The following is a 19,230-nucleotide window of genomic DNA, read 5'->3' as shown; positions in this document are numbered from 1 at the left end:
TCTGTAATATCAGAGCAGCTCTGAGATGAGACACAGCTGCTGCTCCCAGGAACAAACAAGGCCTATGTAATACCCTTGAAATGGGGAGTAGAGTGGTACAGAGGTATCATGGCTCATCCCTGTTATCAGGGATAAGGGGTGCCTGGTGAAGATAACCATATAATTGCCCTCAAGGAAGATGAATCACAACTGCTGCCTCAGCAGTGATGGTGAAATCCTGTCCTTTAGCTACTAAATCACACCCCCACCTTGAAGGCTACCCGCCTCTGAGCTGTGACCACCCCTCACGAGAGAAATTTACACCAATCCTAATAAAGATATGTATGACTAAAGTCACTCGAGCTCCACCTAAAAGAAATGAAAAAGTATAAAATGGCAAAAGACAAAGGGGATGTTAGGGAGAGGACTCCCATTGAAACGTCTGGGATCAGTCAACGGGCTGAACCTCTCTTCTCCCCCCCATAGGGACGCCTGTTGGGTAAGAGCTCTGTGTTATGTGCTTAGTTACTAACACCTTGCTAGCTAGTTAGTATTATCACTGATCAGTAATAGTTTTATATTATTATAATCAAAGTTGGTTTTGTAGTCAGTCACTATCACTGGCTATCTACGAATCTATACCCTGTCACGAATAAAATGATATATACAAAAGTTCCAGAGACTTTTGCCCTTATTATTATAAGGAGGTTGGGCCATAGTACTACTGAAACTGGTGTACTCACCAAAGCTATTTACACTGACAGACCGGTCGTTTTGACCTCTTAACGGGACACTGGGCTTGATGCTGCCAGGAGTTGTCCCACCAGCATCACAACCTCCACCTGCTCTATGATGGAACGCTGTTCACTCCACCAGCAACGTTCCAGCTGGTGGAGTGACCATACAGGGGAGCATCTTGTAGGGTCCCCCATCCTGGTAGGGTGTCCGTGCCCTCGTGGGGGGCTTTGCTCACCAGCGTGTGCATTAGCAGAGTGTAGGAAGTGATACAGCCGCACGCACAACTGGAGCACCCGCGTCCTCAACAGCGTGGGCACGTGTGTCAGTGTATCATGTAGGTGTGTGAGATTAGAACTTTATGGTACCAAGTCATCTGGTCTGATACCGTGTTGTAATTGTCTGTTATTAATAACAGTTTTCCTGTTGTATTTCTGGCATTGACCCTGAGTGTGTATTGCCTTGATTGCCAGTTAATTGAGTTGTTAACAAACCAATAAACCACTTTGATTCCTATTTGGTTATAATCATGTGAGTTTAACAGGTCTTTCTACAGCAAGTTGCACTGATATGATTCTCAGTGGCAGCAGTCTCCTAAGTTACGATTTACTTGGTTTTGCTGCTGTCAGAACTCCAGAACCAGCCTCAGTCACAAGTTCTCAAGATTTAATTCATTAGGACTCCGCTGGTTTCTGCAACCCTCTTATTTTTTTAATGAAGTGCTTTCTAATGTGGAAGTAAAATAGCTACGGCCTCCTAGGGCTCTGCAGGCCTCTCTAGGTAGGAAAATGTCTGCAGCAGTGACCTAACGGCCTCGCTGAGACCAAATTATTGAAAAAGGGAATTATTTGTGAAAGGACATACTGTCTAGAGCTTCCTTATCTGAAGTAATCCTTGTGTTTTCTGTTGTAATTCCCCACACCTTGCTATAGTTTTGGGAAAACAGCCTTAAAACCCAAAGGTATGTAAAAATTAACTGCCTGGTTGGGTAGAGTTTGTATCAGACAGCAGAGTCTGTTGTTTTGCTGCTCTCTGTTCTCTCCTGTAGTGCAATAATAAACTGCCTCCTGTTCTGACCTGATCAAAGTCACCTTCCAGTTATCCCATAAGATGGATGCCACATGGCTTGTGCTATAGATGTGCCAAGCAGTGGCATAACTGCCTGTTGAATGAGGACTCTTCAGGTTCTTTGTTTGGAGACTGTCTTTACTCTCAACCAGGCCTACATAACTGTGGTTTCACACATTTATTACCTAATTAATAAATCTGATGAGGATCAATAACGCATCTCTTCTGCACAAAAACCTCCCATAGAAATACCCTCTCTTTAGCCTTACCTAGGGAGTAGTTGGAAGCAGTCTTTAGGTAACTTTATTTTCCCTGGGGATTTTTGTAAATAGACAAAAATGTGTATTTTACATACCGATTTACTTGCAGAATATATGAAACACATGGATCCTAAATGTGTTTAATTATTTGAGTTTTCTCTGTTTATATCCCAGGGCTGTGTGCCACATGCAATTTTTCCCCTTGTGTGGTTCTTAAATATAATACAATCTAAATACTAAATTAGAGCAAGGTCTGGGTCTGCTTTTTCCAAGGTTAATTTATTCAAAATCGTAGTGAATCTAGTATGAAATAATGGCTTGTTCCATCTTATGCAGTTTTTTTAACTGCAGTTTCCTCTGTAAGCCCTTACTTTTTTTTTTCCTTCTTTCAGAACTCTGAAGACGCGAGATCTTATAACCATACTATGAAAAGAGAGTCAGAATTTGAGAGGTAGGTTCTTGCTCTGTCATTAAATGGAACTACTAAAGAAAAAAAAAATCTGTGATTGTTTTAAATTTAAGAATTTTGTTCGACTTGTTCACCAAATAAAATATGGTATTTTAACTGTTGAAGTGTTGGTGTGGCATTGATGGGTGGATTCTGTCTAAGGTAGGCAGTTGGAGATAGTTGAGAAAACAGGGTCCCCAAAAAAATTTTAACTCTCTGATAAGATGAAACTGGTCTGTAGAAGGGCATCTCTCAAACCAGTAGATAGCGAATGCAAAAAAAGCTTTTTCTCAATTTTGTAAGCTAAAGTAGCTGTGCAGCTTGTAAAAATGCAAATACTAAAAAAGCTTGTAAAAATGTAAATACTAAAAAAGCTGTTTTAAAGGACAGATGTTGCTGTAAGCTCATATCTGAGAACATACCAAACTGGTGTTCATAAATATTTAGCTGTAACTGCCTAAATCAAATGTAGATGCTTTTGTTGGGCTTTTTTTTCCCCCGTTACATTAACTGAGCTAGATTACATGACTTTTTTTGCAATGTTTCTGTAGAATCAGACTAGAGAAAGATGAGCAGGAAAAGAAGCGAAACCAAAGTTCGAAGATTTCTCCTGGCGCTGATGGAAGATCCCAAGGAAAATCTCCAAGCAGAAGCAAAACCACAGACAGTTCTTTAATCCAAACTGAGAAGCAAAAGAGAATAGTTATACATTTTAAAGCCAAAGAAATTAAACATGGAAAAAGTACCCGCACTCCTGAGGTAGTGACTGCTAGCAGCGAAAGCCGTAACAAAAGTCGTTTTGATGGAGAAGAAGGAAGAAGACTCTGGCATAGCTTTGCAGTTCAGAGGGACAAGGCCATGAAGAAGAAGGCAGAGAAAGCTCAACTCTGCAAACCAAAGTTAAAAGCAGAACAAACTGTGTTGGAAAAATGTAAGTCGTCTGCGCACAGTTTGCGTGTACCCCATAAAAAGGCAGACGGATCAAAAAAACGGAGTGAGGATGTCAGAATTCCAGAAAAGCCACCTGACGCCTCCGCAGGGCCTGTGGATGACGATAGACCTTTTATTAAGAAGTCAAATAAATTATCTAGGACTTGGGAAGAAGAATATGAAGAAGAATACAAGGAGTTTCCTAAGAAAAAGCGGCACGTGAGCAAACACGCGCCGTCTCGCTGTTCAGCTGAAACACCGCAACAATGGGACTCCTGGAAACGGAAAAAAACGGAACGCCGATTCTGAAAAAGCTACTGGTGGCTCGAGGGCTGAAGAAAGGGACTTGGAAGCCACAGCGTTACGTTTTAAGCAGGTATTGAGAACCCAATGCTTTCTATTATGCAGTAGATGTTTCAGGCCAGTTTCCGAACAGCAGGAAGTTTTTATATAAGCAGGTTCTTTTCTTACGGATTTCAGACTGGATTTCCTGGCTAACTAGGTGGGTTTTTCGAATCCCATTGTAAACCACGTTAAAATGTTTCTCTGCTAAATGCTTAAACAAAACTAGAATAATAAAGGTTTTGCATATTAGGACGGTGTCTGCACATAGAATCATAGAACCATAGAATGGTTTGGGTTGGAAGGGACCTCAAAGATCATCTCGTGCCAACCCCTCTGCCATGGGCAGGGACACCCTCCACTACACCAGGTTGCCCAAGGCCTCATCCAACCTGGCCTTGAACACTTCCAGGGATGGGGCATCTACAACTTCTCTGGGCAACCTGTGCCAGTGCCTCGCCACCCTCAGAGGGAAGAATTTCTTCCTTATCTCTAATCTAAATCTCCCCTCTTTCAGTTTAAAGCCTTTGCCCCTTGTCCTATCACTACAAGCCCTTGTAAAAGTCCCTCTCCAGCTTTCCTGTAGGCCCTTCAGGTACTGGAAGGCTGCAGTAAGATCACCCCGGAGCCTTCTCTTCTCCAGGCTGAACAACCTCAACTCTCTCAGCCTGTCTCCATAGCAGAGGTGCTCCAGCCCTCGGATCGTCTCCATGGCCTCCTCTGGACCCACTCCAACAGCTCCATGTCCTTCTGATGTTGGGACCCCGGAGTTGAACACAGCACTGCAGTGGGGGTCTCATGAGAGCAGAGCAGAGGGGCAGAATCCCCTTCCTCGACCTGCTGGCCACGCTGCTTTGGATGCAGCCCAGGACATGGTTGGCTTTCTGGGCTGCCAGAAAGGCAGAACATAATGTGTTCTTAGCTTTCCTTTGCTGCTGGGCGTGTGGAATACTTCAATTTAGGTAAAAGTCAACAGAATTTTTTTGAGCTGACCTGATTATATCAATTTTTGAATGAATAGACTGAACTAATGAAAACTTGCCTGCCAAACAGGTGCTCATTGCTGGCAGAGTGATCACAGAAGGGTTCGGGTTGGAAGGGACATCAAAGATCATCTAGTTCCAACCCCCTTGCCATGGGCAGGGACACCTTCCACTACACCAGGTTGCCCAAAGCCTCATCCAGCCCAGCCTTGAACACTTCCAGGGATGCCTGGAGAGCTCGTAGATTTGGACTGAATGTGCACATTTCCTGCAGAACTCCATGTTTGGCTGTGATCGGTTCGTTTCCAAGTTCTAGCTTGTGTCTGGCTCTGCCCCTTGACTTTATCTTGAGTGTGGTTACTTTTTTGTTGTTCTCGTTAAGATTCCTAGCAACATGGTTTCAGGTTGTATTACAGTAGCGGGATCGTTTTGTGTGTACACAAAGTAATTGCATTCAGAACCACGGAATCCTTGAGGTTGGAAAGCACCTCTGGAGATGGTCTAGTCCAGCCCCTTTGCTCAAGCAGGGTCAGCTACAGCAGACTGCCCTGGACAGTGTCCAGTCAGGTTTTGGATATTTCTAAGGGTGGAGACTTCATGACCTCTCTAGGAAGCCTGTTCAAGAAAAAGTGGGGTTTTTTATGTTCAGATGGGATTTGCTGTGTTTCAGTTTGTGCCCATTGCCTCTTGGCCTGTCACCAGGCACCACTGAGAGTTTGGTTCCATCTTCTTCACGCCCTCCTATCAGATATTTATACACGTTGGTAAGACTCTTCCTTCTTTTCTCCAGGCCAAGCGGTCCCAGCTCTTTCAGCCTCTTGTATGATGCGCTCCAGCCCTTTCATCATCTCAGTGACCCTTGGTTCAACTCACTCCATTGAATTAATGTCTGTCTTGTACTGGGCAGCCCAGAGCAAGAATAACACAGTCACAAACCCACAAGAGACTGGAAAAATAGGCTTACTGTGTAAACTGCTGTATTTATTTTAGAAGAAAGCCAGCTTTCTAAGCCCTGTAGTAATGCTACTATAGATGCTTCAACATGGATATTGAAAATATGTTCTGTGTTACCTGTTCAGTTCGCTTGGGAATATTCAGCGTTCTGTAAAAAGCACTCTAAAAACTGATACATGTTCTACTTCCATTCTTACTTGTTTCTAGAATTTCGAAGTCCCATGCACGTCTGATTCCTACCAAGAAGGTGAGGACACAAAGTCTGCCCAAAAGGTTAGTGATGTGCTTGTTTCACGCTAAAGAGCTATATTCCAAAACTCTTGCCATGCTTGTTTCTCAGACTTCCTTGATATTTTGTCGTGTTGGTATGGTTTGTTTTAATTCTTCCTACAGAGCTTCGAGGTCTTCCCACCCCTTCAAGACAGTCAGAACCCAGAAACAGACCAAGAGGTTAGTAATGCTTTGATTTAACACTTCTCAGTTGTGTTAAAAACCCGTGTAGCTGGACAACTCCACGAACTTTTCCTAGTGTTTTGCATTGTTGGCTTATGATCCACACCTCAAAATGTGGAGCATTTTTTTCAAATACTAAATAAACTTGCTCAAGTACTGCTAGTCAGGAACTTTCTGAGATAGAAGAGTTGCCCTTCTGTTACTCTCAGCAACACAGGGGACCTTCATAGTTGCTTTTGTACTCTGGCTACCTCATTTTGCATCCTCTAACTTTGAAGTTGGAAGAGAGGCATATTTTTTTGAGAAACACGTGTTGGGAAGTATGCAGTCTGCGTAGCAAAAAATGGAACAAAGTTTTTGGGTACCAGGTATAAAGGTTGCAAACAAATCTTCTTTCTAGGCCGTGTTTTGGACATCTTTTGTGGACGTCTCATAGTGGAGAATGTGTAGAAGGTTCTCATGGCTTTACATTTGCTGTACCAAGTTAAAATATTTCGTGCTTCATTTTTAGTCAGTTTTAACACTAACAGCATTAATGCAAAAGTGTCTTTTTTTGGGAACAATTCACAAGTGATTACTTACTGATTTCCTACGCACAAATTTTTTTCCTTGGTAGATGCAGATAGTTGAAGACTTGCATGTTGCTCGTGTTGAAAATAGGATGGCGCTGTCTGTAATACAGACTTGTGGAGAACTTACGAGTATGGAAATAGATCTTCCAGAACAGAATTTAAATATTTCTGCTGGTATGTCCTTATTTCTGATATTCTTTGGTATCTTCTTGCAACTATTACCGTCAGTTAATGGTCTGAGTAGAGAGTACACAACTGATTTTTTTCACAATTGTTTTTTTTTTTTTTTCCCCAGAGGCTTTTACTTCTGGTCTGAACATATTAGTGGTGATTGACACAAATATAATGATTAGTCACCTTGAGTTTGTCAAATCCCTGAAATCTGAGGACATACCAGGTATGTGAATAGATGGTGATTGATAAGGCGTTTTAAGAAAAAACAGATGTTCTCAGAACTTCAGGCTACATGAAGAAAAGCAAACCTGGGCTCTTTAAAGGCAGCAGGTTTCACACAGAGGCAGGAGACTCACACTTAAGAGGCTGGTTCTATGAACCCACATGGATTGAACCCAAATTCTATGAACCCAAATTTTCCTCTTAAGGAAAATTCATCTATGGAAGTAGAATCTACTGTGCTTATACCTACATACCTACAGAGAATGGTGGTCAACATTCCCAGGAATGTGCATGAATTCTTAGGGGTAAATAAATCTTACCTATTGTAAGAGTATACTTGTAAGCATTTAATGCATTGTTAGTGGTAATGATGTTTTCTACTCTCCTTAGCTTTTTTTTTTCCCCCCTAGAAATCTAAAAACATTTAAAATCTGCTAAGCAGTCAGTCAGGGCTTAATTTCTGCCTTGGTAAAGGTCACAGAATTCATGGGATGTGTGAGCAATTTCTCAGGAATTCAGATTGCAACCCCTGGCTCTGCTGTTTGACTGTAGTCTGTTGTTAAGCTTTCATGTTAGCAGGATTAGGATCATGTGTGTCAGTAGTTGGTATTTGGAATCTGTCAGAATACTTCAGGTGCTTTGATGCTTTCAACTAATCAATACACTTATTCCAGCCCCTTGGAAAATAACTTTAATAAGGGCCTGAGTAATTTTCAAGAGTGTCAGACTGTATTTCTCTTTCCCATATTAGGAATGCTGTCCCGTTGTGTAGACTGGGATGCCTATTTTAGAATACTACAGCTCCCAATTTCTGGTCCTGCCCCAGACCTGCTTTGCAAAAGGTTCAGAAGGTTGCTGACTCCTGACCTATTTATTACAAAGCAGATGGATATTAATGTGTTTTTTCAAAATTGTATTCTTATAACATGAATGGGAAAGGAAACAGTTGAAGTATTTGTCGCAAGTGGACCGAGGGAACAGTCATCAAATTTTTGATTTACTTTGTATTTCATATATAATAGTTTTAAAGTTCAGACTGTATTTGATACAAATAAAACCATGATCCGATATCCGTGCTTCCTGTTCCTTCCTTAGAGAATGCTGGTTGGCATTTAGCCCAAACCATGACTCCTTTTATTTGACAGATTTTTTTTTTGTGTGCGTGCAGCGACTCTTGTGGTCCTTTAGGTGTTTCCAGCCTGTTCTTTCAGCTGCTGTCACCTTGCTTTAACATCTTTGAGTGTGTAAAAGCTTGTTAGTCACTGCAAATGTATTTTACACCATTGCTACACCCTATTGTCAAAGTATTCCAATGATTACAATTGTTTATTCCTTTTGTTTGCCTGATATTGTCATTTTTACATGTAACCAAGACAGTGCCAGTTTGAGGTTAGATTAGAAAGAAGGAACTCAGCCTTTTTCAGTTGTTTGTTTTTTAATGCTAGCAAGGAATGTGAAAACTACTGGCAAAAAGATAAGGGTGAGCTGACGTAAATATGATGTTTGAATTCAAAGTTAGCTGTAGTAGTTTGCGTGGCTTTTCAAAATGTCCTTGCTTTTTGTTTATTTGTTTGTTTTTTTCCCTTCCAGGGGTTGCCAGACTTGCATTAATAATTCCTTGGGTCGTTCTGCAAGAGTTGGATCACTTGAAGAAGGGGAAAGTGTTGCAGCACGTTCGGGAAAAATCTATCCCTGCAGTCCAGTTCATCTACACGTGTCTCAAAAACCAAGATTCGAAATTGTGGGGGCAATCCATGCAGCTGGCTTCTCAAAAAATGTGTAATAAGTGCAATCAGTTTGTTTTGGGTACTTAATCCTTGCAGTTCAACTAGTGTGAGCCTTAGCCTTAAATTTTGAGTTTAATACAGTCTTCTCTCTGCAGTTTGCTAATTAAAGTTAATTAGTTAATAGCTTGCAGCTGCCTTCAGAGCACAGCCAGGGCTGTAATATGCAAATACCTTCTTCAGATCAGGGCTCTGTTCGCTGCTGTTTTATCAGTTCCTTCTCCCTTTTAGCTACAGCTCTTGGTAAGCAGGGGATTACTCGATGAAAGTTCATCTAGTTACTTTTACCTATGAGCTACAGATAAGCTGTGTGCTTTTGGTTTTGCCTTGGTCATCGTGAAATCTAACATACTCCAACTGATTTTCTGGCAAAACCATAGCGGTTTTGCGTGGAGTAGTACCTAAGAATAACAAAGCTCAGATTTGTGTTTAGATTACACTTCTCTGTGCTTGTTTGGGGAGTATTAAATTTAAAACCAGTACCGTTTTACTACATACTACACTGAAGTGTTTCTTATGTTGTTACTTCTGGACATGTCAGCACTGTCTTAACTGAATTTGCAGATGGCCTGAGTGACGAGAACAACGACGATCGTGTTTTACAGTGTTGTCTGCAGTACCAGAACCTCTTTCCTCAAGCTGTTGTCATACTCTGCACGTGAGTTCCTGTGTGGTTTTAGGTCTCTTATGAAGTGTAAGGTAGCCTCGTGCCAAATACAGCGTTTTCAAATCGTATCTTAAAATGAAGAGCTGCTTCAGGGGGACCTTATCGCTCTCTACAATCACCTGAAAGGAAGTTGTAGGGAAATGGGGGTCAGTCTCTTCTCCCACGTTAGGAATGACAGGATGAGAGGGAATGGCCTCAAGTTAATGCCAGGGGAAATTTAGGTTGGATATCAGGAAGAATTTCTTTCCAGAGAGGGTTGTGAAGTATTGGAACAGGCTGCCCAGGGAGGTGGTGGAGTCCCCATCCCTGGAGGTGTTTAAAAACCGTGTGGATTTGGTGTTGAGGAACATGGTTTAGGGACCCTGACAGTGCAGGGTGAGTGGTTGGACTCGATGATCTTGTGGGTCTCTTCCAACCAGATGATTCTATGATTCTGAAACAAGCTTTTTGAGGAGGAGTCACTCTCTTGAAAGCTCAAATAGAAGGATAGAATAAAACACAAAGACTGTAGATGTAGTCACCTTCATGGGCTTGAGGCCTGAAGGAGAATTAAGATTATTCAATGTTCAATTTTAAAGCGTAGCTTCCTCAGAGTTTATTCCGACTTCGCATAAAAAATATTATTGGAGTTACAAAACTGAAAACAATATTTGTGTTAATTTGTGTTAAGGTAATGTTAGGTTTCTCTGAGTAGAGAACAGGAGGTGACTTGAGAAGTGGTTTTCATCTGAAAATCCTTTTATCCTTTCATCATTTTTGAGAAGGTGCTAGGATCCAGCTACCGCATCGTTTTAGTAGTTTTGCTGGAGCAGTGTGTGTCTCAGGGCAGCACTTAATACAATGATTTGGTCAGTAGAACAGTAAAAAAGGGTGTGGAAAATGAGGATTTATTATATATAATTATATAATCAGAGAAGCTATTACTGTCTTAGAATCATTGCCGTGCTTGCATTCTAAGATCATAGCAACTAGGCAGCATTGCTGTAGTATTTAAAGCTGGTTTTTTAATAAGCAAACCTAGAGCCTGAAACACTTTTCAGTATGTTTCTATTTTTTAAGAATAGCTGCTTTAGTTAATTTTCTCATCTAATTTTCTGAACTGTTTCTAATTGTTTCAGAAAGAAAAAAAAGCCATAATGAATAAGCTTATCGAGGCAATTTTTTTCAGCATGTTGCTTTTATCACTTACTATGTAATGATGTCAGTTTTGTGTAAACAATTGATTCTCTTCTCCTAGAGATGATAAAAATTTATGTAATAAAGCCATCGTGAGTGAGGTCAAGGCATTCTCTAAAGCTGATTTGGTTGCTGCTCTACAGAACCTGAACATAAATAGGCACCAGAACTGTGGTGAGCTGCCACAGCCTAAATGTGGTGAGTTTGTTTAACGTGCACGTGTGTATATGCTGCTTTTTGAGACGTGTAATAATCAGTGTACAAAAGGGAGAAGAGTTTCTCCTATAACTCCAGTTTTCCTATACTTTGAATCCTTGGGAATGGTTTTTGTTCGGGGCAGGTTTTGGGTTTTGAAAAGCAAACAGTTTTCTGAAAGTTTGAGATGTTTTAAAACATCTGTCTCTTAGAGTTCTAGGAAATTCAAATACGACGTATTTTTTGTTTTCTAAAAAAAAATACGGTGTGAATTACCTGTGTTTACAGTAATTTAAAAGGTGTCCTGAAATTTTCAGACTGAAAATAGGTTTTTCCACTGGAGCCAGTTTGAGTCCTATTTTAGTAGCTATAAAATTCAGTATGCCAAGATCACTCCTCACATTTTATACCAATACCTTCACCTTCATCTCAAACAGTAGAACTTGATTCTTGGGTTGCCTCTTCATTTTTCCAAAGATGCAAATACAGCTTACAGTATTTAGAAGTGAGCTTCTTACACTTGCTGATAACCCCCCTGGCTGTACATAATCTAAGGTATTTAAGGAAAAAAGAAATGTGGAGTAAGATCACAAATGAATCATGCTCTGGGGAAATTCATCTTCTTGGTTAGTAGCTCGTAATTAAAAATACCCACAGTACAAGTGGGTATAACTAGAGGTACTTGAAGCCTAATTAGATATCTGCTTTATAACATGAAGTGCAGTCTGTTTTTCTTTATGAGCTCGAGTTATTTGTGTACCAATAACATAAATGAGGTATAGGAACAGTTGCAGTGAGTACCTTTTATTATCGTTGGTTTGACAGATGCAGAGTCCCACAAAACAGAAAGAAGTGATGCCGGTCTCGCTGCACCATTCCCAAATATACTTCCAGACCTTGAAAAGAACTTGGGAGAAGCTTTATCTTGTATTTTGGAGACCGAAATGAAAATTGCATTCGGGAACCTATGGATGGAGGTGGTTTCTTGTGTCATCTTGCTTGATATTTGGAGTGTTAAGGGGTTTAAACGTGTGTGGTATTTTAATGATGTTAGTAGTTGTGCTGAGCCAAACAGCAGAGTCATCTTGTTCACTGATGTAACAGTTCAGTGTTCAGTTTTACTCTTTCATTTTATAACAAGATTATTTTATTTGACCAGTAAAGTCTGTGCAGTATTTTAATGGTCTTTAATAATACAATAGCAGAGGTGCTGGCTGTTCAGTGTAAGTTATCAGAACTCCTGTATTAGTTGGGTTAAATTTCTGTTTCAGTTTTTCTAGGATGGTTAAATCGCTGTGTTGTTAATATGTCCTTCAAGAAACTGTTCCATCATGTTTGATATGATATTGAGACACTGTTGTTGCAGGCACTTCTTCCCCATCAGAACAGATGTTGTTAGGTACCATGTGGAAAAAATCCCTCACAGCCAAGTTGGTTACAGTACAGATACAGAATTTCCAGGGTGTTAACAAGAAACTCCAGACATTCACTCTTTCAAAAGTATTTAACAGCAAATAAATACTGATGTACCAGGCACTTTCAAATTATCCATGCTTTGGTTGAGATTCCACTTTATAGCTGGTAGGGGTTAGTTAGAATTCTAAATTTATTGCAGATAAACCTCTGTGGCTTTAAAAAAAATGAAAATCATTTGCATGAAGTGACTGTCGTTTCACAAGCTAGAGCTTTGATGAGCTGTTAAGCTTTTAGGTGTTTTTGATTAACTTAGTTGATTTCTGTTAAGATCTTTTCAAACTCTGGTTTCGCTTAGTGGTAATAAATTTTAATTTTATTGCAATATGTGTGTATAGTCACAGCTAGGAAAAGTGTGTTTATTTTTACTTTTTAACATTACTAGAAAGCCAAAGGCCTGTGTACTGTTGTTCTGGATTTTATACACAAGTATTTAATGTACACATTTATTTGTACACACTTAAATCACTTTAAGAGATAACTCTGGGTATTCAGAGTCTTTGAGAAAAGAGGAACCAAAAATCATGAAAATCTTTAAAGATCATTGTTGCACGCTGAGCAGTTTTACATGAGCATTTTTAACCCATGATGCTGTTGAATCAAATCTTTTTTTTTAATAGCTAACTTTGTTGAATCTGAATATAGCCTTATTTCTGAGGAATCCTTGAAATATTCTACTTCAGCATGTACAAATCATAACATTATCAAAGAATAGAGCAGTTGGGAAATGTACAGGACTATGTCTGTTTGAAAATCAGCCTTTGAATTTATAACGTTTTGTCTTTCAGATACTGTACCTGAAGCCACCGTGGACGTTAGCAAACTTGCTGAATTGTTATAAAAAGCACTGGATGGCTGTTTTTGGTTATGTTGTACCAAGGAGTTTGCTTTCAACCGTTGAATGTCTCTATAAACACCTTTGTACAGGTAAGAATCTCTGAGAACGTTCATTGTAAACTTGTAAAAAAACCTCACTCTTCTGGTGTTAGTAGTTAAAAAAGTAGATACTTGGAAAAGGCACATACTGGGTGTGTTGAATAGTAATGGGTTCCACCCTCTTCTGCTCTCTTTTCCATTTAAGATTGTCCAAATGGAGCCATACCCTGGACAGTCTTATCTGCTTTTGTATTGATCCACAATTTATTCCCCAAATGGGTGACAAAATTCCAACACTGGTTTTGTAGCCTTAAAGCCAGAATTGAGCTGAAATGGATGAGCTGTAAATTACATTTAGAAAAAAAAAAAGGAAAAAAAAGGAAAAAAAAAAAAAAAGGGAAAAAGAAAGCTTGTACCAAGATCAAGTCTGTCCAGGCTTTGGTCCCAAATGGTCTAACTATCACCTGCAAAAATCACAAAAACAATTTCTGAATTGTTTTGAGGTTTGTGGAGGTTTTTTGTAATTCAATATTCTGCTGCCTTTTTTCTGCTTTTTATACAAAGACAGTAAAAGCAAATGTATGGACACTATCAGCATGTAAGAATTTGTCATACATCTCTAGGTGCCTACAAAAATTGGGGGAAAAACATTTTAATGAATATATATGTTAATGGTCACCAAAGTCTCTGAAGTATTTTTAAAAAGCAAATAATCTTTTTTTGTCCTTTGCTGCCATGCTGTGTGTGGCCAGATGATCTGCATTTGCCAGATAAATTATGGAGAAGTAATATCTACTTTGTGGTAGGTGAGAACAGGGAGGTTTAATTTCAAACAAAACCAAAAAACAACACAACCAACAGCTGACTCATTTATTTAAAGACATCTTTAAGAATTTGATTTTAATTTAATTTGATATCGCTCTCCTGGGATATTGCTGTTCTGCAGGATTATTTCAGATACATCAGTTGAGCCTCTTGCCAAATCCTGGATAAATTTGGAAGACTTGGGAGGTCTTAGCCTCACATACTGTTGTTAATATTTCTCTTGAGCCTGTTTTATCTAATGCTCCTGAACCATTTTGAAGAGTTTATGTGCCTTCAGCCCATTCAGACATTTGAGTATTAAATTTACTGCCTGAGATTGGTGCCTCGTAAGATTGATAACTCCTAGTATCTAATTCTTTTTTTTTTTTAATTTCCCATATTAATATCTGAACATCAGGTAAAACAATCGATTCCTCAACAGCGGGTATCTTACTCCAGGAATCCAAAAAATTACTCCACGCTTTCAGTTCAAGGTCAGACTACAATGGTGTGCTTCCCCAGGCTTACGCTGGAGTGAGCAAGCTGTGCCAAACGCTTGCAGAGGTAAGGGCAGCTTTAGTACCCCTTCACCTAGCATCTTCTTGAAGCTGCTTCGTGTTCATCTTGCAAACCCGGCTTAGATTTCTAAATTTTCCATGTAATTTCAACAAATCCTTGCAGGAAATGTTGTTGCTAGAGTGTTTTCAAAATTAATAGGCCCCAAATTTAATGCTCATTTTTATGTAGCAAGTATCTGCCTTTATGTGCTTGATAGATTCCCCTCCCTAACGTAAATGTCTTAGTGTTGGGAGGGTGACTGAAAAACATTATTTAGCTGCTTTCAGGAAAAAAATGTCTTCGTTTTCTATTGCATTTGTAGCTGATAGGAAAGGGCTGTAAAGATTAAGATTAAAATTTAAATTGTTTCTACTTCTGAGGTGGATGTGATACTACTGTTTCTAGAGGTGCTCTTTCAGCTTTCCTCGTCTTGGTAGCTCTGGTGCTACAGGTGAAGAAAGGACTCACCTGTATCTTGTGCTTTGGGATAGTTCATGGGGGATGTCCTGATACTCTTTGTGTTCTGAGAAGTATGTCTTTACTCCCAGCTCATCTTTGAGTTGCTGTGGAAGAAATGTCAGTGTCCTGATTTGTGGCTGTTGTTAGTTCCATATATAATGGCATAAAGTGTGGAATAATGAGCATGGATGACGTGAAATATTTCTATATATGGGAAAGAGTACAGGTCAGGATATCTGTAAAAAGTTCTTTTCAGTTTTGGAGAATGCTGAAGGGGAAAGGAAGAAGAAGGTGGTCAAGGAGAGGAAGGATGATTTGGGGAGTCTTGATTGTCTGCTGTGCTGTAACTTCTGTGTGCGTTGCAGTCAGGAGCTTCGTCTGCAGTTTGGAGCTGCCAGAAGCAGCAGCCTTTCTGCCTGAAAACTTGTTCTGACAGGTGTGGGACATCCCAAAGAACTGCCCTTATACAGAGTAGGTTGTACCAGATCAGCTTCAGTTTAACCTGGACAAATTTTCTGGACTGCTTTACCAAATGAGAAGATTGGTGCTGCTGTTGCAGAGGAAAATGTGCCAGCAGGTGGGATAGGGAGCAAGAATAAGAAGCAATTCTCGTTTATACCAGTTTACTGTGCCTGCTTTAGTCTTCTATCTGTAGAAATAGCAAGGTATACATAAAGACTGAGAGATGCTTTAGAGACTGTAATAAAGATGGTTATGACTGGAAGAGATCTGCCTTGCTTTTTTGAGCATTGCTTTAAAACAAAAAAATAGAAGTGTTGACGTTTTCTTAAGTTAGGAACCAAATACACTCATCATTTGTCTACTGAACTGTTTTATAAGGTGAGGTCAGAAAGTCAGCAGGAGTTCTCAGAAGACGTCATGGTTCTTTCAGAAAACGCTGTGTGTGAAAAAATGGAAGCAACGACACCAAATCTTCAAAGCTGTGGAGAAAAAAAGTTACATCCAAGCTTTCATGTGGCTCGAGAAAACAGGCACCAGGAAATCTGGTCAGTGCTTGAAGGTGTATGGAATACAATAAACTTGTACAGGTACGGTGTGCTGGAGAAACTCAGAACTTGTACATAACCTTGCATAATTCTCAAACACACACACTTTAGAAATTGCTGCTTTTTTTCCTGTTTTAGAGAAGAAGCTGTTAGTAATTAATCAAACTTGACCAAAAAAATCACACAACTTGTCGCACAAAAGTTAGGAGCGTGCAAATTGTTATGCGGATGCAGTCAGTGACCTGTCTGATGCTCTTTTTCTGTACTGTGGCTGAAACAAGTTGCCTTACAGAATGGTGTTGAAAACCCTGTAAGAGCCACAAATGTGAGGCATGCATGGAAATCTTATCTTTAGTCATAAAAAAAAAGGCATTCAAGCTCTAAGTTTTCTTGTGATTATTTTCTTTCCAAAACCTGTGAAGGTATAGTAGCCTATGCAAAATTGTTTGCTTTTTGTTTCCAACTTTAATACATTTGAAATATAGTTAAGTTTTCTTGCTAAGCAAAATCCTTCATTTTATAAAATCCAAATGCAGAATCTAGTGATGAATTTCCTTTCTCATATAGACTTAAAATTGCATGAAATTAAACCCCCTTCCATCTAGCTTTTTATTTTGGTTATTTTTGAAAAACCTGCTTGAAAATCACCAAGATGCTTTAACAAAGTCTGAATGGTCGCTGTGTTTTCTTTTTGTAGTCTTAATCTGAAATCTTTTCAAGGGGAGGGACTGGGAGTTATGCCTACAATTGTAGGGTATAGTCTTTCCACTATTTATTCTAAAACTGGTTTAGACAACATATTTTAGTATAGATTTACTTCTGATCTTTTTTTTTATAGTCCACATATACTGCTTACAGTAGATACTGGGGTTCTCTGAATTTTGAGGATTTTTATGAACTGCTTTTCAACGTCTCTTCTTTCTTTCTAATGTTAGCAACGAAATTTTCCAAAAGTTGGACCTTAACGCCGGAACTGTGACTGCAAAGTCTTCATTTGAAGAAGCTTTTTTAGGTTTGCAGAAGCTGTTGGCAGCTGTGAATGATATCCGTGAAGGAATTAGTAGGTAAGCATGTGAGCTAGGGACAGTAACAGGCACTGAAAGTCGTAAAGATCACTGAAATACTTTGATGCCAAACCACAATTTATTTTGTGTGCTTAGTTATGTGTTTTTCAGTAAAAGTCTTGATATTAAGCCTGCCTAGAACCATTTCTTGGTAGCAAAAGAATAAGAAACTGTCGCAGACGTTCACATCTCTTGTAGTGAGTTTTCTCTTTTATGACTTGGGACTTGTTTTCTGGTGTTTGGTGACGAGCCACTCGCTTCTGTTCGGAGTGTAACTGGAGCTATGACACGATCAACTAATTTATTAGCTCTCATGGCAAGAACTTTGAATGCCAGGTTGGACGAGGCCCTGAGCAACCTGATCTAGTTGGAGATATCCCTGTTCCTTGCAGGGGGGTTGGACTAGATGACCTTTGAAGGTCCCTTCCAGCCCTAACCATTCTATGATTCTATGAATAATTCAGAACACTTATTTTTCAAATGCCAGATTTACTGGAACTGTGACAAATTTCCAGTACAGTAAAGGACATAAAGTTTTGGGATTTCACTGTTAACAATTCTAGAGTATTCTTCATGAGTCAAAACCTGTATTGCAGCAGTAGCAATGACAATCAATCAGCTGCACTCTCAGTTTAGGAAGGATAATGCTCCCTCTGTCTTCCTTCTCCCTGTTTTTAAGGAGTGCAGAATAATAAAAATGAAGCTTCAGAAAACATAAGGTTAGTCTGTTTGGTTTTTTAACAGCAGTGAAGTTTATTCACCAGCAGGAACAGCTGCAGGAGGAAGCTTTACGTTGTCACTCTTAGGATCGTGGAGTTCCTCAGTTTCCCACTGCCTGTGGTTAAAGTTCCAGTAACTTCTGTGAGCATCCTAAAGGGTTAACAGGCCACCAATCCGAGTGGCTGGAGCTATTTAATTTGGGCACGCTTGTTTTTTGCATAGGAACTACGAAAATAGGTTAGAAAACTGTGAAATAGAGGCATCCAAACGGTTGGGCTTGCCCTGTGCATTAGCAATATTAAGTAAATGTTGAGCTATGTTACATTTCTACTGTAGGCTGTTACAGCATGCTTAGAGATCAGCTAATAAGCTAATAATTTATTTCAAGAAGTGTTTTTTCTATCATTCCACCGTAGTAGTGAGCTTTTAAACCTACTTAATCAGTACTTAGCGGTGTTGGTTTCCTGAAGGATCACAGTCCTTATGCTGTAGTCATCACAACAGTCCTGCCCAGTGTGGACTTATGGTTATCCCAGTTGAGGATAACCAGTGTGAGGTCTGCCCTGTCCAGACACTTCAAAAGTCTGGAGCAGGGATCCAGAGCTTTGTCACCTGGGACTTGAACTAGTTTTCATCCGTAACTGCCGGGAGTATTTTGATTTTTTTCAATAAAAATTGTGATAGAAACATGCAAACATTTGCTTCACATGTCAGCACTCCCAAATAAGTTTTTCTGGCTTTTTTTCATTATGATCGAAAGAATATTTCTTTAATTAAAGTGTTTCAGTAAAATATATATCCCATAAGTCCCAAACAAGCTCCAAGGTACGCTCCTGTGAAGTACTCACGTGAGTGTAACGGACCATCCCTGCGTCAACAGTATTACAGCCGAAGTTACAGATCTGATTATTTTCTGTACAGCACACTAGTCGTGGGACAAATCCACCCAAAGAATTGTCATCTGTCTTTCAAAGAAAAATGGTCTAAAGATTACAAAAGTAGAAGCAGAAAAACATGAGGAGAAATGTGGTAATTGATTCATTTTCGTTGCTGATTGTTTGGTTTAGTATTCCCAGTTGAGATTAGTGTTCAGTAGGGGCAATGTCAGTTCTTTCTCTAAAATTTCGTTAATATAAAGCAGGTTACTGCTAAACTTGGTTCTTTTCATTCCAGTCCTAAAGTTTTTCCAAGAAATCTTGTGGTATTGGTTTATATATGTGGTGGGTGAGATTTAATGGGAATAAGGTGTTTCAAAATCGTTACTTCTGTGCTACAGAGGTGTTTCATTAGAACTTTCTGTGGCCATAAGAGACATTTTGTATTTCTT

General features: G+C 39.6%; 1 protein-coding gene across 1 annotated transcript in view; it reads left to right on the top strand.

Annotated features, from left to right (window-relative positions):
• Positions 1–19,230, top strand: part of SWT1 (SWT1 RNA endoribonuclease homolog) — a 34,714-nt gene that overhangs the window by 2,383 nt on the left and 13,101 nt on the right. The window contains 15 exon segments of the mRNA XM_009980494.2: positions 2,435–2,493; positions 3,042–3,705; positions 3,707–3,796; positions 5,907–5,972; positions 6,093–6,149; positions 6,769–6,898; positions 7,020–7,121; positions 8,711–8,899; positions 9,469–9,562; positions 10,809–10,945; positions 11,768–11,919; positions 13,204–13,342; positions 14,514–14,659; positions 15,953–16,161; positions 17,055–17,183. Of these exon segments, the coding sequence (XP_009978796.2) occupies positions 2,435–2,493; positions 3,042–3,705; positions 3,707–3,796; positions 5,907–5,972; positions 6,093–6,149; positions 6,769–6,898; positions 7,020–7,121; positions 8,711–8,899; positions 9,469–9,562; positions 10,809–10,945; positions 11,768–11,919; positions 13,204–13,342; positions 14,514–14,659; positions 15,953–16,161; positions 17,055–17,183 (2,363 nt within the window).

This window comes from Tauraco erythrolophus, chromosome 10 (assembly GCF_009769465.1).
Source record: "Tauraco erythrolophus isolate bTauEry1 chromosome 10, bTauEry1.pri, whole genome shotgun sequence".
Classification (NCBI taxonomy): Eukaryota; Metazoa; Chordata; class Aves; order Musophagiformes; family Musophagidae; genus Tauraco; species Tauraco erythrolophus.
The sequence above is the reverse complement of the archived record's forward strand: the minus strand, read 5'-3'. Positions and strand labels throughout refer to the sequence as shown.